This window comes from Pseudopodoces humilis, chromosome 7, assembly GCF_049639895.1.
Source record: "Pseudopodoces humilis isolate 2021_Gansu_Grassland_sample_001 chromosome 7, ASM4963989v1, whole genome shotgun sequence".
Taxonomy (NCBI): domain Eukaryota; kingdom Metazoa; phylum Chordata; class Aves; order Passeriformes; family Paridae; genus Pseudopodoces; species Pseudopodoces humilis.
In genome coordinates, this window is record NC_142206.1 from 13,858,393 (window position 1) to 13,886,142 (window position 27,750).

Here is a 27,750-nt window from a genome sequence, read left to right on the forward strand (position 1 = left end):
AGGACGCCGCAGGGGACAAGGAGCGAGCCGTCACTCGAAGCTCAGGCCCTCGGAGCCCAAAGCCCGCCGCGGGCCCGCGGCCACTGTGCCGCCCCTCCCGCCATGCCCCGCCCCCCCCCCCCCCGCTGCCGCCACCGGCCCCCGCGGCCCCCGCCCCTCGGGGCCGCCACGTCCCCCGCTCGGCGGCGCGCGCGTCACGGCGGGGCGGGGCCCGCACCGCCCAATCGGAGCGCTCCGCGACGGCCGCCGCGGGTCGGCGCTGGCCAATGGACGCGCGCCGCGGGGCGGGCTCTGTGCCCATGGCAACGGGCGCGGGGCCGCCGCGGGGCTGTCGCACCGAGCCGCGCCGAGCCCAGCCGGACCCGCAGCGCCGCCGCAGCGCGCCCGCCGGAGCCGCCGCTTCGCACCCGCCATCAGCGCGCGCTTCACCGTGAAAAAAGCGGCGGTTCCTCTCCTGCCGCTGCGGGGCCCAAAGGTAGCGCCGGCCGTCCCGGTGCTCCCGGCGGCGGCGCGGGGCGGGGCGGAGGCCTGGCGGCGGGGCAGCCGCTGTCAGGTTCGCGGGTGGACGCGGGGCGCCCCCGCCGGCCAGGCTCGGACGCGGGGGGTGGCGGTTGAATCGCGGCGCTTGGGGCTGCCGGGCGTGAGGGGTGGGAGCTGGGCGCAGCTAGTTTTCCCGGAGCGCCCTGGCGCCCGCCGAGAAGGTGGCTCCAGGTGTGGGGGTGTGTGTGTCCGTGTCCCCTCCATTCGGCCCTCGGTCTCCCCGGCCGGCCCGCGGCTGTGCGGGAGGTGACGGGGAGCTGTAGAGCGCCAGCAGGAATGAAGGCAGGGCTGGCAGCGGCGGTAGGCGCAGCGGCAGAAATGTTGAGTGGCTCGTAATTGCACGACTGCAGGGAAAACCTGGGCAGGAGACTCGACGGGTTTCACTAGAAAGGGCACAGCTCTTTAGCATTACTGCCATAGAGTCAAAGAACGATTTGGGTTGGAAGGGACCTTAAAGATCATCTCATTCCAACCCCGTGCCATAAGCAGGGACGCTTTCCACTATCCCAGGTTGCTCAGAGTCCCATCCAGCCTGGCCTTGAACACTACCAGGGATGGGGCATGTACATTTTCTCTGGGCAGCCTGTTCCAGTGCCTCACCACCCTCACAGTAAAGAATTTTTTCCTAATATCCAATCTAAACCTACTCTTTCAGTTTGAAGGCATTTCCCCTTGTCCTGTCACTGCGTTCACTTGTAAATAGTCTCTCTTCATCTTTCCTGGAGGTTGCCTTCAGGTAGTGTAAAGCTGCAATTCGGTCACTGAAGCTTTCTCTTTTCTAGCCTGAACAATCCCAGCTCTCTCAGCCTTTCCTTGTAGGAGCGGTCCTCCATCCTCTGATCAACTTGGTGGCCTCCTCTGGACTGACTCTAGCAGATTGCTGTCCTTCCTGTGCTGGGGTCTCCAGAGCTGACCACATCTTACTGTGCTGTTACTCTAGTACCCCTGGAGGAGCTCTGGAGAGTACTCCAGTGCCAGGCTGGCTGCTTGCACTCAGGGTTAATTCCAAAAGTGGAAAAGGTCAAGATATGGCTGTAGAGAGGTAGTGTTTTTTGCCAAAATGAACGTGGCTAAGGCTATTAAAAGTTTGCATTTGGCAACGCTGTTTAGTAAGCCTGTAGGAGAAAAAAGCCTTCATTGTTTGGCTTACTAGTATTTGCTATGGAAAGTTAACATCCAGTAGTTTCAACATGAGACCATCACAGTATCAACAGTGAAGTGCCTGTGCACCCACGGTATCAAGTTCAATGTGGAGATTTGTTTTGTTGTGTGGTTTTTGTCATTTTGTGTTCTCTCACTGTCAAGGAAAGTCCTGTAGCTGACTCAATATTGGTGCACCTTTACTCTGAATTCTGAAATGACTGTCAGGATTCCTACTGTAAAGACTGGATAGTAGCCACTCTAAGACTTTGAAACCAGGCTTTGTTGCAACCTTTATGGACCTCTGGTTAAAACTCACAGAAAGTTTATGGAAGAAGCCCACATTTCTATGAGCACTTAAGATCCTGTTACATTTCTTACTGTCATTTACTACACAAGGATCTTGTCAGTCACCATGTCTACCATGGGCCACAGATTACTAACCTGGTTACATACAGTACCTCCTAACTGTCATCTATTTTCCCTTTTACTTGCTTCTGTATTCTCTAGGGTGGCAGAAGTATTGTGTTTCAGAATAAGAAAGAGAAGTATATTTTTAAAAATAACATGTTTAAAAAAATTGTGTTGATGTAGAGCAATGTGAAGCAATGTGAATCTCATTCACTTCTAAACAAGACATTTAACATAAACAAGGAAAGGGGGGAATTGAAATTATGAATTTTTACTGCCTGTTGGGTCTGCTTAAAACTTATATTAGCAGTTGGATGCAAAGGCATCTGATGTAAGTTTTCTGTAACACTGCCTGAGATACTGTTATTTGGTGTCTGAAAGTATATTCAGAAAAGTCCACTGGGCAAATAAAACTGAGCGACAACAACAACAATAATTATTTTTTAATAATACTAAGGCAAAGTTTTCATACCTTGGCTGGCCAGTACTGGGAGTGCTGCTGGCGTAAACTTTGTGTTCATATAAGGCAAGCTAAAGATTTTCTATCAAAAACTGCCCACCCCCCCATTATATACCTAACTGAAATTGTAGTCATGGAAGTGGAGAGCAGTAGTTCTCTGAGGTAATAAAAAATGTGAAATACATTGACTTAAATGTCAGAGGTGTGGAAATATTGACGCAATAGTTTTAGAGCTGTGCTGACTAAAGAAATGTGCTTTACATATGAAAGATAAAATCATTTACGGTTAAGTTTGAAGCCACTATCAGGGCTTCCTGTGATTTGAACTCATGTGTGGAGCTATTTGATCTAGTGAGGCATTGTGCTCTCAGTATTGATTGCTCAGTAAGCAGAAAAGATTTCTCTGAAGTTCCTGTCAGATACGTAGCAGAAATGAGCCTTTTGGATAGGGGTGTGCTTTTATGTAGATAAGGTCATGACCAGGAGCTAATGCCAAAACAAATTAAATCAGAGTCAAAAGTCACGTTGCTTTCAATAGTTTTTGCTCTTCTGTGTGTGTTGACAGTTGGAAGAACAAAAGAAATTGTATTTCATTAGAACCAGTTAAATCACATTCAGTTGTAAATATTATTCTGTATCATAGGTAGTTCAAGAGAAGTATAGACACTTTTCATGATTGCATTTCTCCTGCTAGTCTTTATAAAGCTAGAATGGGATGTTGGTTCATGTTTTTGTTTCTAAGCAAGTAGAAATCAATGGGAATTAGCAAATCGTGAACGTAAATCTCCTTAGGCAGTTATCTTATAAATATATATATTTATAAGATAATTGTGCCTACATATTTTTAAACCTTGCTCCACGTCGTTAGATCTAGATTTATTCTGGATAACTATTTTGTACTTTTTTTTGAAAGGGGAAAAAGGTACCTTGGATTCCTGGGATAGTTAATGTTTACTTTAGCATCATCACTTGTTGACTGGAGCAAAATGCATATTGTTGGAATAATAGAAATACTTTTTGATTTGTATTAGAGTTTGAGCTAATTCATTATTTGCATGTAGTAGCACATTTGAGGTTGGTTGATACATCAGCCTTGACAAAATTGCTGTTTGCATTTATGAAAAATGAATTTATGAGGCTCCAAGTATACTCTTGTATTATGTTCTGTGTGGGAACTGAAATTAAAGTGCAGGAAGCTATAGTTGTAGCAGTATTTTTTTTTTTAAATTTCTGTTTCAAGTTGATAAGATTTTTATCAAGTATACACTGAATTCAGTACAAGTTTTTGCTTGACTATTGGCTTCATAAATCTTTTGCTGAGCCAACTGTGTTGGAAAGAATTAATAAAACCAAGCAAGTTGCTTTGGAAAACAAGCCTAGTATTTCAACATTCTTCGGTTAGTAAGGTAGCTTTGTAGACAGTGATTTTTTTTTTTTTAAACAAGGATAGGGAAATTCCTTGGAGGCAAGTAATATTATAAATATGTATATGTGTGTGTGCATACAGGTTTTTAAATGATGAACCATTAACATGGCAACAAGAAGAATAAAAGTCTTCAGAGTTGACTTAGGACAGAGCAAAGCACGTGTAGCATTAGCCATACAATTCGCTTCTATGCCGTCTGTTTTTCTGGATGTAGTGGTGTTGTTTCATGATACTATCCTATACTGTATGTGGTTTGAACATAAAATTGTTCTTTCCCACTTGAGCATTCATAGTTTGTGTTACTTGTGGATGACTCATTTAATAAATCAGCTGAAGTGCATTTTTTAAAAGGCTGTTCTTTCAGCAAATGTTGTACTAGGCACAGTCAAGGCATGCTGTGTTTTCTGGGAAGCTGAAAAAAGCAGCTGTTCCATCAGCCAACTTTTAGTTGTAGAGAAAATTAAGCAGCTCCAGTGCAGTGAAAATGTAACAAATACAACTCAAAGAATTTAAGTCAAATAAACAGGGGAAAAAAAATTTACTGCCTTTATGTACTTAAATAATACTCTTTAATAAAGAACTATTTCCCTGCAAGATTAAAATGTTTCTTGAAAAAACAAGGAAGGTCTCCTGGTACAGAGAACTGAGTGGGATGTGCTCTTACAAAAGATTAGGACAGCATGACCAATGTGAAACCTGCTGGATATTGGCCAGGAAAAAAAAGCAACATGTCATGAGTCATGAGGTTAGTGAACAGCATTGACAGAAGAGAAGAGAAAAATACTTGAAGGATAATGAAACTTTATATATATATGTATATAATAAAATAGCAATAATAGCTGGCTTATAATAGTTAATAGCTTGCACATTAACTTCTAAAATGATCAGTTTTCATTTGGGAGGGGAAGGGTGCAGGTGTTTCTGTGTTTTGAATGGTAACTTGCAGGGGGAAAACTATTGCAGCTTGTAACCATTTCCCTTTGCATGTCATTTCCTGCTCATGTCTTCAAGGAGCAAACCCAGTGCAGGGGACTGTTGAGTAAGTGAAGAGACACCCTCACCACAATTAAAGTTTTATAGCTTAACAGAGTGCAAACAGGTTTTTCCACTTGCTTCTCAAAATTGCTGCCACATATCTGCTGTGCTTATGCCAGATTAACTCATTGGACAGTGTGAAAAGGATGCATTAACTGTTGATTCATGGACTTCCATACCTTGCTTAGGGTATGATAGCTTAGGGTGTCTGTGCAGCGAGCGCTCCTGAAAAAACTGGGGGGAACTAACACTAGTGTTTCCAAACAGAATATGGCAGAAGAATAATCTGTTTCTCCCTAATTTCAAATATTTAATTAAGTTTTTTTAGAATTCTGTAAGTGAATCAATTTATAGATTTGCAAATAAATTTTAAAGAAATGAATTAATAGAATGAAACATTTCCTGATTAAACTGTGATACATGGACAAGTATATTGCTGTTTCAGAGAGATGAAAAAAGATTGAAGATGTTAGGTGACTGGAGCAGACTGATGAGGGAACACTTTATAGCTCATTCTAGTACTGAGAGTGGAATATTCTTAGAAAACTAAAAATCAGTAGATGTATTTTATCTATTTCCTGGCTTTTTTTTCTTTTTTTTTTTTTTTTTTTTTTTTTAAATTCAGCACTGCCTGTGAAGATTGTTCAGTTCTCCAGTGTATAGCATAAAAATTATGGTCATGACTATAGAGAGCATTACTGTTATCCTGCACATCTGCACTGTGTCTACACAGACTTAATTACTTCCATATCAGAGCATATGTGAAATTTGTGAATAGGCAGGTTTTTTGTGTATTATGTGAATCCAGATTTTTGTTTTCATTGCCCATCATGGTACACATGGGTTTGACAAGTGCAGATGTGCAATGTGACTTTTACAGTGTTGTGCTGTCTTACATCATAACCATCCATTGAGCTTCTACATGTGCAGACACTGCATCCTGATATCACTACGTTGTTTTGCCTCAGTTTTAGAGACTTTGACATTGGGTGTAACTTCATTAAAAATACTTGCGCTTTGCTGGGAAGGTGATGGAGATGTCAGTACCTGCATGATGTTGTTTTCTGGGCAATGGGTGCTACATTAATGAAAAGTAATTTTTGGGTTTGTATTATAACACTTGGCAGCTGTATAAAATAGGTGTTTAGCAGCTTGTGTTACTGTTTCTGGAACAAACTTTAGAAGTAGCATTTTGTAGTTAGCTCTCAAAGCCTGTAGCTCTTCACAATTTAAATGTTCAATCCTGTTTCACTGACCTTGATAGGAATTTGTGATTAACAAATAATCAAGATTGCTGGCAGGCAGTCTGCAGCTTTTCCAGTTGTATTTTGCTGTTCATGCAAGTACATAGGTGTCTCTGTTTTCTGCTGACTGTCTCATTCTTTTGGATCTCACTCTGTTTTTTGGAATACTTGGAGAAGTTATTTTTCCTTGAAAGCTTAGGATGTTGGCTTTGTTTATAAACTACAGTATTTGTCACTGTCATTTGTATTTGTAGCACTACTTTTATGATTAATTGTTTTTATGTACTACGAGTGGGAATGTTTGTTTATCCCTTTTGTAAAGATAAGATTGATTTCTGATACCAGCAGATTACAGTTGTGCTACCTTTACATCTATATGGGCTACTTGTCTTTGACTAAAATCACTTAATTTCCAGATAACAATTGTAACGTTAGCTCTCTCCATCTGCCTTTAAGAAAGTAGTCAGCTGGGCAGATCCATAACAGTTTATATTTCTATTAAAGCATATAGAAGTAGGAAGAATAGTAATAATAATATGCCACATAGCAGGGCAAGGGGATGTATGCTGTGCATTGCATACTGCTGATGGCAGTGAGCAAACTGACACTGCCCCTCCTCTGCAGTACCCTCTGCTCACTTGGTGGCTCTAGCAGAGAAGAAAGCCACATTCCTGGGTCAGACACATGGATGCACTCTAAATGTCTGTGAAGGGATGGGTGTCCAGGAATGAGTTTTCAGAAGTCCAGGACTCAAAAAAGCAGGTAGTGGGCTGAGAGCGGAATGAACTCGCTTGGCAGAACAAAAAGGGGAACCCCACTTTTCTTCTCATTCAGCCTTTACTCACTCTTCCCTACAGATGCTGAATTTGAGAGTTGTGCTGAGTTTTTCTGGCATGTGATTAATGTTAGATTTTGCAATGGACCTGGTTTCTCTCTTCTAGTACATGTCAAAGTAGAAGGTGCTCTGTGACTCAGATGTGACTGGCACACTCTAAAGGTTGACTCATGTCTTAGTCACCCTACTTTTCTTAAGGAAATTTTGGTGAGTGTAGTCTTGAACTAGTAGTTACCTAAATTCAGTAGCTCTGTCTTCACTAGGTAATTGTTTTTTATTCTAATAAATATATTTCCAGTTTACTTGTTACATCACAGTTGGGTTCCTCAAAATACCGTGGGAAATTCTGTGTTAGGCATAGTTGTCTGCAAAGCCAGCTCCTCTGCTTTTAATTCTTCCCAGTATGTGTGAAATTTCTTAGCTTGTTTTATCAAAAAAGCCACAATAAAAACACCCACTGAATAACCTGAAGTAAAACTGCCTGATGAAGTCTTCTGAGCAGCCTATTACATCAAATAGATATGAAGAACATACTGTGATATCATCCAGTCTTTCCCATTACGTATGACAACATGTAATTACAAAGGTTAAAAAAAACCCCATTGCCCATGAGCACAAATTCCACAGAATGTCAGCAGAGCCAATGGCACTTTTTTTTTTTTTCTTTATTAGGTGTTTTGATAGATCAAATCTGCTGACTACTGCAGACGTACTTAAGGATAATATAGCTCCAGTAGCCCATCCCAAATCTGGAGGTGATTAGTGCTCCCTCATATGGGGGTGGCAGACCAGCATGGTTGCTTATATCTCAGATGTTTCAGCTCAGCATGGATATTTTATGTATCAGTGTTCCTCAGGAGCAAGGAAAAGTCTGAAAAATCTAAATATGCCCCCCTTCAACTTAAACTGGCAATCCTTGTCTCCAATATTGTTCATGTTACTAAAAGTTGTAGATCAGAAACTTGAAGAGATGTCTTTAAAATGGATCAAAGACCAGATGTCATTGTTGAAAGTGTTGGCTTTAGCACTTGCCGTAGGCAAATATTGAGTCAATACCAGACCTGTGGGAAGCACCTGAGTTTCTGGGTTTCTGTGCTTCTTTGCCATCACCTCTTTGGCATGAGCATGCTCATTTCATAGCCACAATAATGATTTGCTAAAACACTGTTTACACACCTTGCATAACTAGAGCAGTGTATAATAATATTAACTTACTTTTATTACTGTAATTTTGTATATATGAAAATATTTTGGTTGGAAAAATACTCATCCAGATTTTTAGTATTATCAGAAGGCTACACTGTTTAAAAATGAATGCTTCAAACATACATAACCTTTTTAAAAAAGTTCTGCAAAATGCTGAGAGTACATACTATATTAGTTTTCTTTCACATGTATTTTCTAGACTTCAAGCATGCTTACGTCCTTTCCCTTAGAAATTACTAGACAGCCCCGTTCATACTCTGCAAGAACTTCAATAAGGTGGGTTTTTGTTTCACCTGTAGTACTGAGAACTACTCTGAATCTTGGCATCTACATCAAGATTAGGAGACTTAAAGACCTAGTATTTGTTAGTTATTATCATCATCTCCTGTGATTAAATGCTGTTGAAATTGCAAACCTAGGCACAGCATTTATACAACAATATTCTGTAATTAAAAACAGCCAACGTACTGGAACTTTGGCATTTGTAAAAACAGTGGTAAATAACTAACCTTTCACTCATCAGCTTTGTAAGTCCCTGCAAGCAAGAGGTATAGAAATTAATTTATCAGTTCCAGCAAATCAGTCTGGGTCTGGTTTCTTCGTGTGTTTGTTTCCTTGTTTTAAGGGCATAACCTAGGCAAGGCTAGTCAGACTTGTGAATCTGACAGAAGTGCTGACATCCAATTTCAAATGTTCGGTGTGGCAGCAACAACAGCTCCTGCTATCCCATCTGGTAATGATCAGATATTAGTTATTTTTAAAAATACAAGTAACACTTATTTGCAGAGCATAATCCATTTAGGTTCCTGTTCCTGAAGATGTGATTGAGAAAAAACAGTTTGTCCTGGTTTAGGGCAAATCTGTGAGAAAACCTTCAATCCCCCCGCCCCCCCCCGCCGGGAAGCAAACCCACGTGGTCCCTTTCTCCCACCCCCCAACGGGTTCAGGAAGAGATTTCTCTGAGAGAAGTGGAAAAAACCTGTTTATTTAACGGGTAAAGCACTACCCAGCACAAGAATGAACAATACCAAATTACAAAACCTCTCGCCGTTCAGAAGAGATGACAAACTTCAGAGGGTCTCTTTCCTGTGGGTGTTCGCTCTGTTATCAGTCCCTCTGGCGCTGGAAAATGCCGCTGCCCAGGCTGGGCTCCCGGTAGTCCACGGGTGCAAGCTCCCGGTGCTCCCCCGAGTCCCCAGTCCAGAGCAGGTTCGATTCGTTCAAGGAAAAGGGAAAGAAAACAGTCCAGGAAGACCTCTCTGCTTCGGCTAGTTGGAAAGACAAGGTGATCTGTCTCTTATTGTCTTTCTGTGCTGTAGTCAAAACCCTGTCCTGGGATGCTGCGGGGGGGGGGGAGGGAGCAAGTATCAAGTTACATTATCAAGTCTCTGATAACAGATTTGGTGCTTCTTCACTCACTTTTACTCTCAGATGATGTTTTAAGGATACGAAACTTATTTCTGGGCTAGAGAGGTGAATGGGGATACAATCTAACATCACAGTCACCCCAGGACACAGTTTTAGAAAATTCTTGTAATTTTTGAGCCTTTGACATATAAAACAGTAGATGGATAGGTGGATATACTTTTATCTCCCGCTATTTCCTCATCCCAAACAAAAGAAATAATATCTCTACACATCTTGATTTTTTTTTTATTATTATTTTATATTTTTTTTGGTATATGAGTGCTTTTATTTTCCTAACAGTTGAATAAGGGGGAATAAGGGGTGTCAACAATGCTTAATATTAACTATGTACCACTATCAACATTTAATGCCATGGTAAAGGGCAGCTTAACCCAAGCAAAAGCAATGCATTTCTGTCAAGTACCAGATCATGTAGTCAGGAAAACTAGCACTGACACCATAATTAGTTTCTCCCTCTCACCCTTCCCCCTAAAGAGAGATTTGGTGGTGGTGGACATAAGTACTTTTGACAGAATTCCTTGCATGATTTGCTAAAGCACTTATACAGAAATGCCTCTTGTAGCAGGTATACTTCTGATTTGACTGCACATTTCTTCCATGTGATGTCTTTTTCTTTGACATATCTAATCTAACTTTAGACAGTCTTTGACTGGCAACTTTCACCTTCTAGGAGGTGATTTATATTACCAATGTAATACTGGAGTTTGCTCAAAATTCTTGTGTAGAGTGTCACAGTCTGAACTGGCCAGATTTGTTTCAAGAGCCTGACTTTGCTGTCAGATGCTGAATTACCATAATTACTTTTTTTAGCTGGATTCCCTCTAGTACTCACTCTATCTAATTATTCCATCTTACCAGCTTCTGAATGAATTATTTTCAACTAAGTTTGATAGAGGGGAAGAAGACATAGGTCAAGAACTCAAAATGCTCAGTGCTCATCAAATTATGTGTAAGTTAGCTCCACCTAAAACACTGAAGAAAGGGTGGGGAAAACTGGCTTAATAAAGGCCTGGGCTCAGCAACAATTTCAGATAGTGTGAATACCATTTTTCAGGAATCTGTATCCCCCTGAAATACAGATATAACATGGATTGTAAAATATTCTTCCTGCAAAAAAAGTTTGGAGGGGATCTTGACTGCAAATTAGGTAAAGTTTTTCAGTGTTAAAACATAAAATCCACTGGCATTACTATGCTAAGATCTGACTCAGTCTCCCTAATTACCATTAGGAGTTTGCCAATGAATTCAGCAAAGGCATGATCCAAGTAGGAATGTCAGTATTAGTTATGGGAGACTTGAACATCCTAAATAGGTGTTCCCATCTGTTATTGATAATACCTCAGCATGTTACAAACCTCTCACCATTTACAACTTAGGTTTGGCACACAAGTGGAAGCCATTCTGAGGAAATCTGTTTGCCTAAGAATGGCCTTTAAAAATTAAGGCTGTATTTTCTTCTTTGAGTTTTTGTAGTCCTTGAGAGCAGGAGATTGTGAGGAAAGTGTCATATTACAGGTATCTATGTAGGAATGTAAAAAAATTTTCCTTAGTACAGTAGGATAACATGGTGTATGTTAATTTTTATGACCTCGTCTCATTTCAGATGAAGAGGTTATCTGTCCTGCCCCAACGGTGTCTTTTGCTGATGACATGTCTCCTAATGGCATTGGAAGCTGTACCCATAGACATAGATAAGACAAAAGTCAAAGCAGAAGGCCATGCAGAAGGAGAGAAGGTAGAAAATCCAGTAAGTATAAAGAAACTGATCTGATTAAGTGTTTATCCTAATTGTTAGTAATCTGGCAAACTCCTTTAGAAGGAAACTAATTGCTAGTGTGTGTGCTATCTGCTGTGGGGAGGTTCTGTTTAAATTTGCTCTTTATTTTTTTTCAATGGGCTGCTAAAGGTGAAGTGGCACATGGAAGAAATGCCCAGCTTACAGCAGGAAGAGCATACTGTTCAATGGAGACTTACTTCAAGTGACTGGGTAGTACCTTAGGAAATTCCACTCACCGATTCTAGTTCAGTGTTTCAGCCAGAACAGTAACAAATGAATTGCACTGTTTTAAAAGAGCCAGACACTATATTAACATGACAGATGCTTGTGTATTACAAGGATTCCTAATCACTTCTCTGCCTTGTCAGTTGCTGAAACAAATGGATCATAAATTGCTATAGAGCGATGATGCAAATCTGAAAACACAAAGATATTTTAGACAGCATAGTGCCTGTGTTGCTAAGATTAGAATGCCAGTTCAATAACTGTATTTAAACAAAACTAATTAATTGTTTGTCAGTATAGTCTTTCCTCAATTTCCCTTTTTTGTTTTTTTTTTTTTTTAAAGGATACAGGACTTTATTATGATGAATATCTCAGGCAAGTAATAGATGTCTTGGAAACTGATAAGCATTTTAGGGAGAAACTCCAGACTGCTGACATAGAAGAAATAAAGGTAGGTTTCAAAAAAAGGATTTAATTGAGCTTAATTGAATCCGTAATCGTGAGCCAGGTATATTGTATTCTTTCTTCCTTTAGTTCCTGGCTCTAGGTGGTGGCTGTTGTGCATTGTTCCTTCAGGAGCTAGAAATTTAGGAAGGGAAGAGCAGGAAACAGTCTAAAGTGACTTAGGAAGTAGGTCCTGCTTCTTGTGTTTCCTTTAGTCCCTCATGTTGCTGTTGGCAGCTTGTGGCATCTTTTCTTTCTGTGCTGTATCTGGTGTCACCCTTGGAGATTCCATTTCCAGGTTCTTGCAATACACATCGGTGGCTGCTGCTGCCTTGTACCTCCCCTCAAGCCTAACAGCTCTCCTTGAACGGATGAGACATTTTGTGTGCTTCTCACAGTTCTTTTGAACTCAGTTGAGAATGTTTGATCAAGAAATTTGTCACAAATGTTGTTAGGCATTGTTCCTTACAGGTTATGGTCTTGCTCTTTGAAGGAGCAGGATACTTAGAAATTCTCTTTTCTGAAAGCTTTTAGGATTCCTCTTTGTTTCCATAACCATAGGCATAAAAATTTTTAATCTGCTCCTTGAAAAAATGTTGAGATTCTTACACAGGCTACAGTATTGCCAGAGACTGCCATTAGTTTGCTGTTTTGCAGCTTGTGTCTAATGGGAATCCTAAAGAATCCTGAAGAAATTTTTTCTTCCAGTGTTTATGCATGACTTTTTTGTTTTTTGACAGAGTGGAAAGCTAAGCAGAGAGCTTGATTTAGTAAGCCACCATGTGAGAACACGGCTGGATGAACTAAAAAGGCAAGAGGTAGCAAGATTAAGAATGTTAATTAAAGCTAAAATGGATTCTGTTCAAGGTAAGAATACAGAATTAATCTAGGTGAGTTACCAGATGGAGTTCTGTTAGAGAAATGTCAAAGTCCAGCAGTTGTACATTGTTTGTTGTCACCAATAATGAGTATTGCTGAGAATAAGTGTCCTTTCTGAGCTGGCCTGGAGCCATTAAAGACCTGTCTTTGTAGGAAACTGGAGAGAAGAGACAAGCCATCTCTGGCTTTCTCTAAATAACTGAATTTGTTTCTGTCAGTGGATTTTTCAGATACTTCTACCTCTTATTTTCAGCCTCTTATTTTTGTAATGCATCAGTTCATAGAGGACTCACAGAGAACCAGTAACATAATAGGACTGTGTTTAAGAGAAAAAACATGACAGTATCATATCCTTGGGTAGAAAAGGACGGATTTTTTTGGTCAGGTTTTTTTATTATTATTAAGATGTTTGCAAGTTTTCAAGGGGGATCCCAAGGAATTTAATACATAATGCATCAAATAAAATACTCATAGAATAAGGATCTGTCTTGTAGGCTAATTTAAATGTGGCAAATAGACTGAAGAAGTGTGCATATACAAATGAATGCTTATGGGGATGTTATTCCTGTTGCAGACAAGGAGTCCAGCGACATCATGGTGACATTCACAGCTAGGTGACAGCAGCTAATGATACCTGGGTGTGTACATAGTTGTTTTAGGAATTTTGAAGTTCAATGGATTGATCACTTCTACCCTCTCTGCTTTCATAAATCAATAGTAACTAACAGAGTGTGCTTTAGAAAAATAATTTTCCTCAGTACCTCAGATCTTACTATGTAAATGTGAGATCTTATTTTTGGGAACAGATTATTGCAGTTCAGAATATTCAGATGAGTGCTAAGATGTTAAAACATTTTGCAAAGCTTATAGTCAGCTTTGGTCATGAATGATTCATATTGAGCAGGGCTAGATTACCTATAAAACACAGCTGCATCTACACACCTAGACAACATCTTGGAATATGGAAGATAGAATATGGAGAATTCTATCCTAGACAGAGTGGTTTGACTTCCTTTTATTTGCTCTTGTAATCTTTTCCCTATAACACCGCTTAGTATCTTAGTCTTCTGTCTGATCTACAAAAAGAAAAAATAATGCACATGAACCCCTCCTCTTTTCTATCCTCTCAGCTGGATCAGGTTTAAAAAACCCCAGACAACCAGATTTGAGATTATATTCAGCATATATTCAGTCCTCATCCAGATATGTTTTTAGACGTTTTCACCAAGATCCTACTTAACTGATCAGTACAGGCCAGAAGAACATTAGGAGCTGGGTCTCAGATCATACAGTAATGTGGCAAGTAAATAGTGTCAAATATAATGAATCTTTTTCCCTAAGAGTAAGCAATGGAGAAAAATGGGTTTGGGGGCTGTTATTTTTATTGTTTGTTGGTTTTTCTTAAGTCTATTATTACACTTCTAAAAATGTTTCAAACTCAGACAAAGACACATATATTTAAACAGAAATTATGATTTCACCAGGGAGGAATGATGGTTGAAATCTGCCCTGGCCAGCAAATGCTGTTTTGTCTTAATACAACCACGGTATTGATTGTAAAGCAGATAGTTTGTGAAAGAACAGTATGTTCAAAAATGTGTTTTACAGTTTTTTTTAACAAAATATTCTTTGCTAAGCCATCTAGTAAAAGCTTGTCACAACTGTTGTACTTAACAAGAAGCTTAAGAAGCATACACTTCTTAAGAGCATGTTACTATGTAGCATTAGTGTTCAGAGACGATAGTAACAGCTAGAAAAGCTGCGGTAGAAATGTGTTTAGTTATTACTGCATTGTGTGTTGTATATTGGTGGGTATCACTCCTGTCACAAGGAAGAGAAAATGTTTCCAGCTTTTAGACACAAGACCTGTGTCTCCACTGTCTTTCACTTCATTTTTTTCCACAAATGAAATTTGAATATCTGCTTATTTGATTTGATACAATTTTATGCCATATTGTAGATGAGTCTTTGGGAATATGTGTGTCATTTGCAAAATGTTCAGGGCAGTAGAAGAATTTGAGTTCTCTCAGTGCAGGAAAAATATGCAAGTTGTTAGCTTTGGAAGAGCACAATTTCATCTATCTCATTTATATAAAAGAGAATAAAATATATTTTTTAGTTTGTAAAGCTCAAATTGATCATAGTTTCCCTTACTGAAACAGAAGCTGTAATTTGTGCATGTAAAATGATTGTGTGCAATGCAGCACTGACCCATCAGAAGGAATGTAGTGCAAATTACCATCAAGTTTTTCAACTTCCTCCAGGAAAAGCAACTTTAGAAATATTACTGTAGTTTCCTCCAACAATGAAGAAATCACCCAATCCTCTGAGATCCTCAGGCACAAGCTCCCATATGAAAGACTTTAGCTTGTTGATTTTGCTGGATTTCAAACTTATTTTAATGTTTTACACATGTACCTTCTTCTTCCAGACACTGGTATAGACCATCAGGCTCTCCTTAAGCAGTTTGAGCACCTGAACCATCAGAATCCTGACACCTTTGAACCTAAAGACTTGGATATGCTGATCAAAGCAGTGAGTGCCAGATATGAACTACTGTGGGGGCTGGGGTTTTAATTATTACACTTTTTACCTCTGGTAAGGGGAAGTCCTTTCCTATATACCACATTTTATAAATGCCATGCAGTTTTCATTTCATTTCATCAGAGAAAATCAATTTCTCTCCTTGCACACCTGAAAACTGTTGGCAGTGTGCATGATGCAAAAGAGTCCATAAATTTTGGGATGTCACCTTAACAGGACTTAACATTCATAAGTAACTTGGGGAATAAAACACCTTTCTGAGAACCTTAAAATTAAATACAGGTGAGATAAGGGTACATTTTTCCCAAGTGTTTTTTTCTGATTTCTGTTTCCAAATGACATAGGAGTCTCACAAAATGATGTAAATAATCATCTCTAACCTAGCCATATGAATTTTGGGATCATATATATATATATCAAGCTGCAAAACCACAGAACCACAGCAGAGTGGGATTTGAGATAGCAATATTAGAAATTGCTTATACTGGGCATGGCATTCAGTGTCTGTTCAGCAGATTGAGTTATCTGTCACAGGTGTGTGGGTTTTTTTCAGTGCCTGTTTATTCAGGGGATGCAGTTAACCTAAGCAGGGCATGGCTTTTTTCAACTGCTAGAGAAAAATACACTTCCCAAGGGGAAAAATGTCTCAGATATGGTTTAGAGAGCACTGCAGATTAATGGGAGAATTTGACAGTTTTTATACTTTCAAAAGAAATTGAAAGGTAATTTCTGTGTAATTTTTTTACTCTTGGAAGATTTTTTTGCTCCATTTTAGAATGTTTTTTAAAAGATATTGTAATTTTTCTAAACATTTCTGAATATCACTTCTGGGAAAATCCTTGTTGGCTTGGAGAAGCATATCCTTAACGGGGCAGATCTTTTTCATTACGTATTTTATTGTTTTGTCTTCTCATTTCTCAACCAAGATACTGACAGGATGTAATGGATACTTAAGGGGGTCTTAGCTTTGGAATTGCTTTTTAAAACATATAATGAATCTGAAAAGTAAAATGTAAATAATGGACAGTATCAGGTGTAAACATGTTACTTTGGAATGCACTACCAAAACATCCTTTAATACTTTGGCCTGTATGAAAATGACACAACTTTAAACTCCATACAAGAACTTGTCAGAAATTCTCCTCTCATACCCTTTCTCTCCATTAAATTGTTTGGGTTTTTTTTTTTACTTAATCTGTATTAAGCTGCTGCAAACTAAGTCCCATTATTAATGAAGGTACTTTTGTCATTAAACTGTAGGATAAGCTGCAAGTGTTCTTATTCTGAAATGATCAAGGAATTAATGGTACTGTTAGTATAGGGCTTGATTAATTTGAGTTCATTTATTACTTACTGATGAGAAAGGACTCCTTGAAGCCTTCTTACATCACCACGTAATTGCAAAAATTGTCGAACAGATGAACCATTACAAATTAACTTTCGTCAAAACAACCAAGGGAGGAGAGCTGTTTCTGCATCACTGTCCTGTGAAAGGAACCCCCAGCCAGTCTGCCCTGAATGGCAAAACGGCCAGCCTTGCCCACCAATCTGAACAATACAGTGTTTTAAATGTCAGATTATGTTACATAATCATCTGTCCACATATATCCATATTTTTAGGCTACAAGTGACCTGGAAAACTATGATAAGACTCGCCATGAGGAGTTCAAGAAATATGAGATGATGAAAGAACATGAGAGGAGAGAGTATTTAAAAACACTGGATGAAGAAAAGAGGAAGAGAGAAGAATCCAAATTTGAAGAGATGAAGAAAAAACATGGAGATCACCCTAAAGTTCACCATCCTGTAAGGCCACAGCCTGTTCTTGTGGGACTGAGTGTGAACTTTCCAGAGAGAAAAAGCCAATACACAGAAGGGTGTATTTTGTTTGTTCTCATCATTTGCCTCCTCTTACTGACATGGGAGCAGAGAGTGGGCACACTGCTGAGAGCATTACAAACCCCACTGTATAAACTCCCATTCTTTCTGTACAGATGTATTATTGCTGCCAGAATTCTTACAAAGACACTGAAATTCATAAGGAAGAAGCCAAAACATTCAAAACTTCAAACTGTAGGGATGCCTGCATGGTATGCCTGGCCTGCAAGGAATTGAATCACAGTACCATTTGCTCTAGGAAAGGCAAAATAATTCAGCTCCCTTCAGCTATTGTTTCTGGATGGGACTGTATGGCCATGACTGATTATTACAGTGTTCCTTTTCACAGAATATGTATTTTCTTTACACTCCCTCTTTCCCTGGGCCTTTCTGTCTAATGAAGATATTAGACTTCACCAAAAGGGAATGAAAGAAAATGCCACTGATTCCATTTGCCACATGACTAATCAGCAAATAAAGCAAGCCTTTCAGAGAAACCATAATGGAAAGGTAATGCAGGGAAATGACACTAAATTGTCTTTTGAATAGTTTTTCTTTGTAACCAATCTATAGGGAAGCAAAGACCAACTGAAAGAGGTGTGGGAAGAAGCAGATGGACTAGATCCTAATGAATTTGACCCCAAAACATTTTTCAAATTGCACGGTAAGAGGTTTAGTTTTAATCTAATGAACAAGTGAAGTGACTGTTACATTCTGCTGAGGACAAGTTTGTCATATCTTAGGATGAAGTCTTACTCCTCAAGCGACTTGGATGAATCTGAATAGTGCAGAGGAGAAAATATTTGTTACTGTTTGTAAATTTTGTGCAATGTTTTAAATGGAGTTTAAAATTTTAACTACTATTGTTCAACTACTCCTAAAATCATACAGCAAAACCCTGTAGTGATTCCTTAGGGAAGTATGGGTACTTAAAGGGCTGTCCATATCTATAACTTTGGTTTTACAGTATGTGCTGGGAATAAATCCTCAGAGATTTGTGTAGGCACAAAGTCTGCTGTCTCATCATCTCTGCAGATGAGTACTATATACCCCTAATCTTTAGAGTGGTCACAAAAGAGCCAAGCCTCTTCAGAAGTTGCAGTATTCCCTTGATAAAACAGAACCCCTCTAATCCTGCCTCTAGATTTCTGAGGAATGGGAAGCTAGAAACAAGAAGTAGAAGAACCAGTAGAGATGAGGATGCGTCTCAAAGAACACCTTGCTTTACATGTGATGATGTCACCATGTAACCTTATGTTCTGATACTGTTAAATGCTTCATCAAAAAATGCCCCATGGTAGATCCTGCCTGGCTAGGGTTGCAAAACGTTGAACAGTAGATGGAATTTGACTGATCACAAAGATGATGATTTAGATAAAGAAAAGTGTTCTAGTTTGAGTCTAAACTTTTGTCTCAGTTTATAACCTATATAATAACCATATATTACAGAATCATAGAGTGGTTTGGGTCCAAAGGGACCTTAATGATCATCTAGTTGGAATTACTAAATCTTATCTCTTCTTTCTAGAAAGTGATTTTGAAAGTTAGCTTTCTGAAATTTTTTGGTAGCTTGTTTGTGTAAAACCTACCAAAACAGAAATAGCTGAAATCACCTTTTACCTTAGAGGTTAGTACATAGAAAACTTTGAAGCAATTACACAAAAATGCTGGGTAATAATTTGAAGTGGATATTTTTATTTCCATTTCAGAGGTAGTGTAAAAGGATATAGGATAAAGGATGGATCATTAATTATCAAGTATTCTCCTCTCTGCATTTGTCATGAGAAGTCATCTTACACTTATCTCAAGTGCTGCATGTTTATATACATTTTCATGTAATTCTTTAATTTTTTGGGAATTATATTTTTAGTTAAAGTTTTTCTGCAGAATCTTGCTGTTTCTGAGTCTAATTACAAATTTAGCGGTTAAATGGGGACAACTTGTTCTCAGCAATATTTCTTGGCAGTTGCAGTCTGCGCAATCCTGTGGTGACCTATTTCAGTTTGCTAATCTAAGAAGTAGAAAGATTGCTTCAGACTTGTCCAACTAACCAAAAGTGACAATACACTCCAGCCAATGCCTGATAAAAAACCTAAACAGAAGAAACAACCTATATAACCAGCTCCTTATTAAATGTGTACACTGATCTTTACTTAACTCCTGGAGAACTATTATGTGTATGACTTTCTACATGTACTCAACTTGTATTTTTAAAACTTCTTTTTGTAGATGTCAATAATGATGGTTTCCTGGATGAGCAAGAATTAGAAGCTCTCTTTACTAAAGAGGTAAAAAAAAAAATATTCAGAAGCTTAACTTCTTTCAGTAAATGGTTACAGGGATATCTGTTTATCCCAAGTATATTTGGGAGCTTTGGACTACACAATGCCAAGTTTCACGCATCCTTAATATTTCTACGAAAGTGTAAAACCTATTAGAAGGCAAAATAAAGTAGTTGAAGCATAGGAGTCAGACACCAGAAATCTAGTGCTCATGTATTTCTCTGCCCCAGGCTTGCTGGAGATTCTATAACTAATCTGCAGGATAAGTATTACCTGTGTAAATGGCAGTGTAGAGAGCTGCTCTCCCTAGATGCAGCCTGATAAAGGTTCTGGAACTGGGCACCTCTGCTCATTCAGTGTTCATCAACAAGTCTGATGAGAAAAGTCACTTGTGAGACTTTGCTCAGGGACAGCACTGTGGAAGTGGCTACAGAAATTTCATGTATTTTATGTCTGGCTAGTTTGAAGTACATGTACAACTGATAAAGTAGACAGGCTCTTAGTTTCTTTAAGACTTGTTTTGTTGTCTGAAAATTTAACTCTGTTACAATAATTTGCCATAATCTCCTTCACTACAATGAAGATACAGCATAGTCTTTTTTGACAGATATCTCACTGTTTGATAGTTTTGCAGTGTAAAAACTAGTAGCCTGGGGCCTTAAAATTACCTGTGGCTGGGCAAGTGAAGCTCAGTGCCTGAGAAAGCCAAGTAGAAGCATATGCATGAACTCTCCTTAAGGACATTGTGCAAGAAGAGAACCATTAAATTTGGCACTGAATTTGTCTTGTGATACCCTGAATGCTTACAGGGTCAGCTGCATGCCCTGGTGAAAAAGCCACTCTCTCCTATTCCAGAAACCACTTGGAACCTCTGCCTGCTTTGAATCAAATGTAGGATCAGACTGTGCGCACTGAGGTCACCTTGACTGAAACATCCACAGCACTGAATTGTAACAGACCACATGAATTAACTGAAAACTTCATTCTTAGGAAAGAAAGGCTCACTTGTTGCTTAAATACTGTGCTGGAAGAGGAAAATTGCACAAACAGAGAACATCTCACACCACTTTTCCAGCTATGCTTTGCCATTTGAATGAGCAGCCTTTTCTTCAAACTAACGTGTACTAATTTTAAATTTCAGTTGGAAAAAGTTTATGATCCCAAGAATGAAGAGGATGACATGGTTGAAATGGAAGAAGAAAGGCTGAGAATGAGAGAACATGTAATGAATGAGGTGGGGGCTGATTCTCTTCTGTGTTAAAAAAATACAGTTCTCCTAACATTAAGTGTTGTCTAAGTGCAGCAGAAAGGGATGGCCTGTCACACTGAGTGCTGCTGGTGCTGGGATTCATGCCAAGTTACAATTGTCAAGCCCCGTCTCTGTATTCTGATGTAATGGTTGCTGACTAGTTTTCATTTGAGGAGTTCCAGAGAAGGAATTGTTCTATAGCCTCAATTGTTTGCAGATACTGAGATTCAACAGAAATTCCTTGTGAGTTGTGTGTCAGACAAGGAGGACTCTAAATGTGCTTTGGCACTTGGCAAATGGATAAGATTTAGTTGTGAGGAAAGGGAATAGAGAAATGTCATCTTTCATATAGCTCAGCTTTGTCCCTCCAAAAGGGGGATCAGAACTCAAGCTATCACGTGTGACAGTGAAAACCTTCACCGGGTCTGCTGGGTTTTCAGCTCAGGAGACACAGGAATGGAAAGGGGGATGTTTTGAACCACTGCATTTTCCTCACATAGTATTTCTGTATTCAATTGCATTCCTTAATCTTGAGGAACAGAGCAAGCCTGGTCATCTATTAGTCATAAAGGGAAACATTTCCTCTCTTACCCTTAAATGATTCCAACACAATTCAGCTGGGTGGGATTTTTGTTTTCAAAACCTCCCCCTCCAACAGCGGAGATAATTTTGTAACTGTGTACTGTAACTGTGAGTCAGAGTAGTTACCAGAGAGCTACAAAACATTTTTCCATTTTTTTAAGTGTTTCCAATAAAACCATTGAATTTTGAAGTAAAATGTCAGGATTTACTTTGTAGTTTTGTTTTTGTTAAGCTGCATAAGCTTGTGAGAGAAGTTTTCAGAAAATGTTGTGGGCAGTCCCTTGAAAATGGGACATTTAAAAAATTGAAAATTGTTATTATTTGATTGATGAAATTAAAACTTAGCTCTTCCAAAACCTATCCTTTAGATTGAGCTTAATTTTTTTCTTCAAATAGGTTGACATCAACAAGGACCGCCTAGTGACTTTGGAAGAGTTCCTGCGAGCTACAGAGAAAAAGGAATTTTTGGAGCCAGATAGCTGGGAGGTAATGAAAATGTGTTCCAAGTACAACATACAGCACCATTACCAGCATTTGCAGCAGGAAACCAAACGGCATGTCTGTGACCTTTGGTTTTTTTCAGCTCTGCTTTGGTATGTGTGTCGTTAAGCCCCTCAGCTGAAGGCAGCATTCAGCTGCCGCAGCCTAAATGTAATGCAGATGTGAACTCCACAAATGGGAAAAGTCTGGCGCCACCCCGGGGATTGGAAGAGCTTTTCACACGTGCTTTTCGAACGGAAATGCACATTTTGTTTATGAATGGACATTATGTTCACTTCAAAGAGAAGATAAGAGCTCAGCTGAAAGAAAGAGGATATTTTTATCCTACATCTAAATCCCTAGTAGAGCTTTGTTGAGAAAATAGCTGAGAAATGACTATTTTGCTGTTTTCATTGAATGTATACAGTGTCATGTCTCACTATTTTGTTCTGAGGGTTTTTTAGTGAACTGTGAAAGAATTTTAGTAAGAAAATAATAAAAAATACGCATGCTTTGCTGGCTAACTATTCATACTTGCATGTATTTTCTTGCAGACACTAGATCAACAGCAGCTCTTCACTGAGGATGAGCTGAAGGAATTTGAAAATCACATTTCCCAGCAGGAAGATGAACTTAGAAAGAAGGCAGAAGAACTTCAGAAACAGAAGGAAGAGCTACAGAGGCAGCATGATCAGCTTCAGGCTCAGAAACAAGAGCTTCAGCAGGTGCATGAGTGAGGACAGCATATATTTGTTTTCATCTTCTCTCCTTATATGTGTAATGTCTCTTCACAATTCCCAGCTCTGGAGATTTACCTTGATTTCTCATACAAGTCCCAGCTGAATTCTAAACTAATGGTACCGCAGTAAAACATAGTCTGTTGTTCTGAATTAAAGCAGCTCAGCACTATACCCACTAAGAAAGACCTTATATAACTGCAAAATTTGGTTTAGATGTATTCGTTTATGTCACATTGGAGAGAGCTGACAAATTCAAGTTTTTCAACTGTTGCATTTTATTTTTCACCAGGTTGTAAAACAGATGGAACAAAAGAAACTACAGCAAGGAAATCCTCCTGCAGGACCAGGTGGAGAACTGAAAATCCAACCCCGTATGTGTCTTTCTGTGTAGATGCACAGACTTTTTAAAATAAGATCTGCAATGTGAAAGTCATTACCTCCATATTTTTTGTTAAAACTATTAACTTAATGCAGCTTTAATGACCTCTGGAGAGAGGTTCACTAAGCTGTCTTTCAGAGGGGAAGTATGTAACTCTTCTAAGTACTCCTGAAATCTCACTGCTTTTAAGTCCATAGTAAAAAGCCAGAGTCCTAACACAAAGTATCCAGTGGGCAGAGAAGGAGGATTGTGTTGTATTAGTCTAAAATACTGAGATCTAGAGCATCCAGGGAAGAACAGGGGCATACCAAAGGCAAGGTCCCATGATCTATGGCTGCACCTGCAGAACAAATCAAAGCATTTAAAATCCTCAGTGGCCAATTTACCTGCAACTGAATGCAGCATGACAAGAAGTTAGCCTTGGGCACTGTGAATGACCAATTGCTTCAACACCCCCAGGAGAAGGCAGTGCCATAATAAATCTCTGTATTTCATCACTGGTGGCAGCAAAACAGTCAGGTTACCACTTCTTATCCATAGTAGATTGCCCAGGTTTCTTTTGTGATTTAAAGGGGCTATGCTGCCCCCTGCATCCTAAATTAGCCTTTTCTTGCTCTTTAGAAAGATTGAAGCTCTGCTGGCTTTATTGGCTTCTATGTTCATGTGCTGACATGATCAGCGAAGCTTAAGAACTTCTTGACATTGGTCTCAAATATAAGCTTCAGATCTATCCAGGCAGCCTTTTGAATACTAGGAGCTCTTAACTGCTCCTAAAGGGCCAACAGCGGGATTTCAAACCTCAGGAGCATGTTCAGTGATTACAGCTTACCTTGCTGAGTACCCTGAAATTCTGCCCACTCAGTTCTATGAAGGGAAGTGACGAGATTTCAGAACCAATTTAATTCTGCCCTTTATTTGCTTTGACACTACCACTGTGGGTAATTTTATGATCCTTCATTCCAAGAGCCTGAATTCCCCTCACCTTCAGTAAAACCATTGTGTGTAATTGGAGATGATACATCTTTTGATACTGGCAATGTTGTAGTAGATACTGTTCTTAACACATGTATTATTTTATGTAAAAACATGTAAAACATGTAAAGTCATTTAATTAGGTATCATGAGAATTCATTATATTAGCCAGAACAGGTCACTACTCATTTACTGAATCAAGGATGTCCAAGTAGACTCTACTTTAAATCTGAAGGCCACTGGAGCTTCTAAGAGTAATTTAAGGAAAAAAAAAAAGTCCAGAAATGGAGCTGCATGTTCTGAAATCTTCATTAAACTATGAAAATGAGTATTACTCAAATGTAGGCAAAGGGAGAACATTGCAAGTACTGATGCAGTGAGGAGTAACATATGCGAGTTGTTAATTATTTCTTTTTCAAGCTTCCTAATATGGGATTAAAGGTCTCATGAAAACATGGTTTATTTCATAAAGAACAATGTGTTACGTGAGAATATTTCACAGAAAGCAGAAAAGTAATCTTTACTTGTAATCATTACCTGTAAATCTTGTTTGCAGAAAGCAACTTGTAATCTAAGAGGTAACACTGACAAATAGGGCAGTCTGTTGGGTCTCAATCCAATTTCATTGTTAGGAACACAAAAAACTCTTGATTCCATTTATAAACCAGAAAATAGAAGGTTTTGTTTGAGAGTCCCTATGCTAGAAACTTTCATTTAGAGATTTTTCACATTTAGGGCCAGTTTATTGAGAAGTTATAAATGTTTCTCTTCTTGTTTTCCAGCTGGTGAACACAAAGCTGGAGATGCACCACAACACCCAGTGGGAGGTGATCAGCCTTTACCACCAGGACATGTCCAAGAACCAGCTGTCAGAACTGATCAAGTTCACCCTTAACCACTTGTGCCTCAACTTTATAGCATCTTTATTATTTGGGGTGGGGAAGGGGTGAGAGGGAGTGGGGTGGGACAGGAAATCAGAGTGAAACATGAACTTTCTCCCTCAGACTCTAAAATCATTGGGAATGTTAGAGATGAAGTATCGGTCAGATCTGATTTATAAGTTAAATTAATTTTCTCTCCAATGCATCAGTGAAAAACACAAGGGGATCATGTAGAGGCTGTAATAGAGGAGGAAATTAAAGAAAAACCTTAGTATTAATGGTTTATGGCCAGGGGACTGAGCTGTTGAACTCTTCTCTGACAAAGAGGGAGGAGATATCTGCCATTCTATGTTTAGGCATGAATCAGAATCTTCTCAGAGAGGAAACAAGGAACAGGCCTGGATGTTCAGTTAGGTCTAGTTTGATGTAGAAGCTCTTTCCAGAAATGCTGGAAGCAAAAGATGGGGAAACAAAGACCATAGATAAAGGCCTATTACCAGCACTACCAAACCCTTTCTTCTTTGAGACCAAATAAAAATTAAATTTCTTAATCACAGAAAATTTGCACTTTCTAAATTTTAAACACAGCAAAGAATTATATGGAACAGTGAATATTTTTCATGTTTACAGAAACCTAAGAATTTCACTGAAAGCCTTCAAAAGGAATACTACACTTGTTGTGTATTGATCTGAACCATCCTCATTGTTGAGATTAATTCTATGTAGCAGTTGAAAGCTCAACTGGCCCTTGGGGGACAGTATTTTGTTCCCATTTCTTTCATCAGATGCCAGCTGATCTCAAAATTTTGCATGTTACTAAGTAAGCTTTTTATGTTGATGGAAATATTGTGCAAAACAGAGCAAGACTCAGTGTCTTTTTCTGTGCAGATTATCCTACCTCCTACAATAAAACCAGATTTTTCAAAGTGCACCATGTGCTTCAGAGAGCTCTTCTCAGATGTAAATCTGGGATTTGTTAAAGGTCTCATTGTTGACTCTTAAGAGTCTTTCAGCAATTGGTCTAGGGTTGTGAAGTGTCCTAAGCCAGGGGTGCTACTTGATTGTATTATTTTGGTGTTGAACCAGGATAGGTCCCTAGTATTGCAAGCCAAGATTTTACAAGAGCAAGTTGATTTTCATGTCAGTTTTATTATAATGCTGAAAAGTTGTGCCAGTGTCCCTGCTTCTCATTCATTTCAAACTGAAACTGTCTTAAGCGTAACTTGTACAGTGTGTGGATTTCTTTGTTTGCAAGGGTTTTTGTGTTGTTTTTTCCTTTGTTTTGTTTCTTAAACACAGATTGTTCTGATTGTATGATGCTGGCTTTGAACGGATACACACACCTCTGCTAGCATCCTTTACATTTCCTTCCTGTTCTGTGGCTAACTGCTGACAGTGGCATTAAAAGAGATATTTTGGGGCTCGAGCAAAGAAACAGAAGCACGCTTCTGTTACAGAAAGGTATTAATTTCAGAATAAGAATTGAATATTTTAGGCTAACTCAAACCCAGAAGGCAATTGCTAACATTTTGTATTGACATATGGGGAATTTCTCACTCTGAAGAACTTTGATTGATGGAAGCCAGGCACATTCATTTCATGCTCAAGGCTTCTTGCATCAGACCTGGGCATATTCATGTTCTCCACACAATGCAGCAGAACTCAGTGCCAGAACGGAACAGAAAGGTTTCCTTACCTATTTTATCCCATTAAGTTGTCATGTTGCATTTCCTTCATTTATACCACTTAATTTCACTTGTTTTACCTTTTCTTTTTGTTCTTTATGCAAGTAGATGACATTTTTAGTTTTCAAAACTGATGTCTCCATCCACTGTCTGTCATTTCTATGCAATTCTAACAACAGTTTGATTTTGTCTTTGTCTGGAGACTAAAATATCCTTCAACAGCCTCATCTGTTTGCAGAGAGGCCCAGACACAGTTACAGCTACATGAACTTTCTCAGCACAGCCCTGGCTTTGGGGTTGTAGCCTGATAATGGGTAACAGGGTGAGGAGGGAAACTAAGAGGGGGAATTATTCAAATGTCATAGTAAAGGCAAGGGGAAAGCTTACTGTGTTTTCCCCACCCCACATGAAAGTTTACAGAGGACAAGTGATACAGCCACAGATTTGTAGAGAATCAAGGACCGAAATCTTTGATGTGAAGGCATTTCTACCATACAAATCATTCCTTCAGGCTGCTTCTGCCTCCTGACAAATGCCATTAAATGTCATGATGGCTACGTAATGTAATGTTCAAGCTTCATTTTCAGTGCAACCTCTTACATTTGATTGTAAGGTCCTGACTGGACTGTTGGCAATTGTCCCACTCATCCCATTTACTTGGAAATAGCCAGGGTTTTGGAAAGAATTGTTGTAACTCGGAAAGTAGAATGCTAGAACCACAGAGAAATAAGGGACTGGAATATCAGGGGCACAAGTGCTTATGCCTGTATTCTGCTTTTCATTTAGGAGGTGATTACAACAAAACTGTATCTAACTTTATACAGACACTAGTTCCACCACAAAGATGCAGAAATTCAGTTTTGTACTTGGATGGGATTTCAGTAGAAGGATGAAGGGGTAAAATTTGGTTCATGTTGTACAAATTCATATCTCTTGTGCAATATATGTAAAAAAGAAAAAAGAAGCCCCACTCTGTACTTTGTATAGGTTAGTTTTTAACTGGATTAAACTGAAACTCAGCACAGCGA

At 39.2% G+C, this 27,750-nt stretch overlaps 1 protein-coding gene across 3 annotated transcripts; it reads left to right on the top strand.

Annotated features, from left to right (window-relative positions):
• Positions 1–327: 327 nt before the first annotated feature.
• NUCB2 (nucleobindin 2) lies at positions 328–27,750 on the top strand. 3 transcript variants are annotated; one of them, XM_014252000.2, is made up of 13 exons: positions 328–475; positions 11,329–11,472; positions 12,071–12,178; positions 12,912–13,038; positions 15,482–15,585; positions 17,215–17,400; positions 18,046–18,136; positions 19,702–19,760; positions 20,896–20,988; positions 21,982–22,071; positions 22,620–22,790; positions 23,095–23,176; positions 24,939–27,750. In XM_014252000.2, exons 2-13 carry the CDS (start codon positions 11,329–11,331, stop codon positions 25,049–25,051), a joined length of 1,368 nt encoding a protein of 455 aa, XP_014107475.1. In that variant the 5' UTR covers positions 328–475; the 3' UTR covers positions 25,052–27,750. The 3 variants fall into 3 exon arrangements, with proteins under 3 accessions (XP_014107475.1, XP_014107476.1, XP_005522361.2); XM_014252001.2 differs by lacking the exon at positions 328–475 and adding an exon at positions 9,446–9,582; XM_005522304.3 differs by lacking the exon at positions 328–475 and having other exon boundaries at positions 11,275–11,472.

Excerpts from the sequence above, each read along its gene's own strand:
- NUCB2 (XM_005522304.3), top strand. The coding sequence starts at position 11,290 with ATGGTGTATGTTAATTTTTATGACCTCGTCTCATTTCAGATGAAGAGG. Across the intron at positions 13,039-15,481 it reads TAAAATGGATTCTGTTCAAG|ACACTGGTATAGACCATCAG; the intron begins GTAAGAATACAG and ends TTCTTCTTCCAG. Across the intron at positions 22,791-23,094 it reads AGAAACAAGAGCTTCAGCAG|GTTGTAAAACAGATGGAACA; the intron begins GTGCATGAGTGA and ends ATTTTTCACCAG.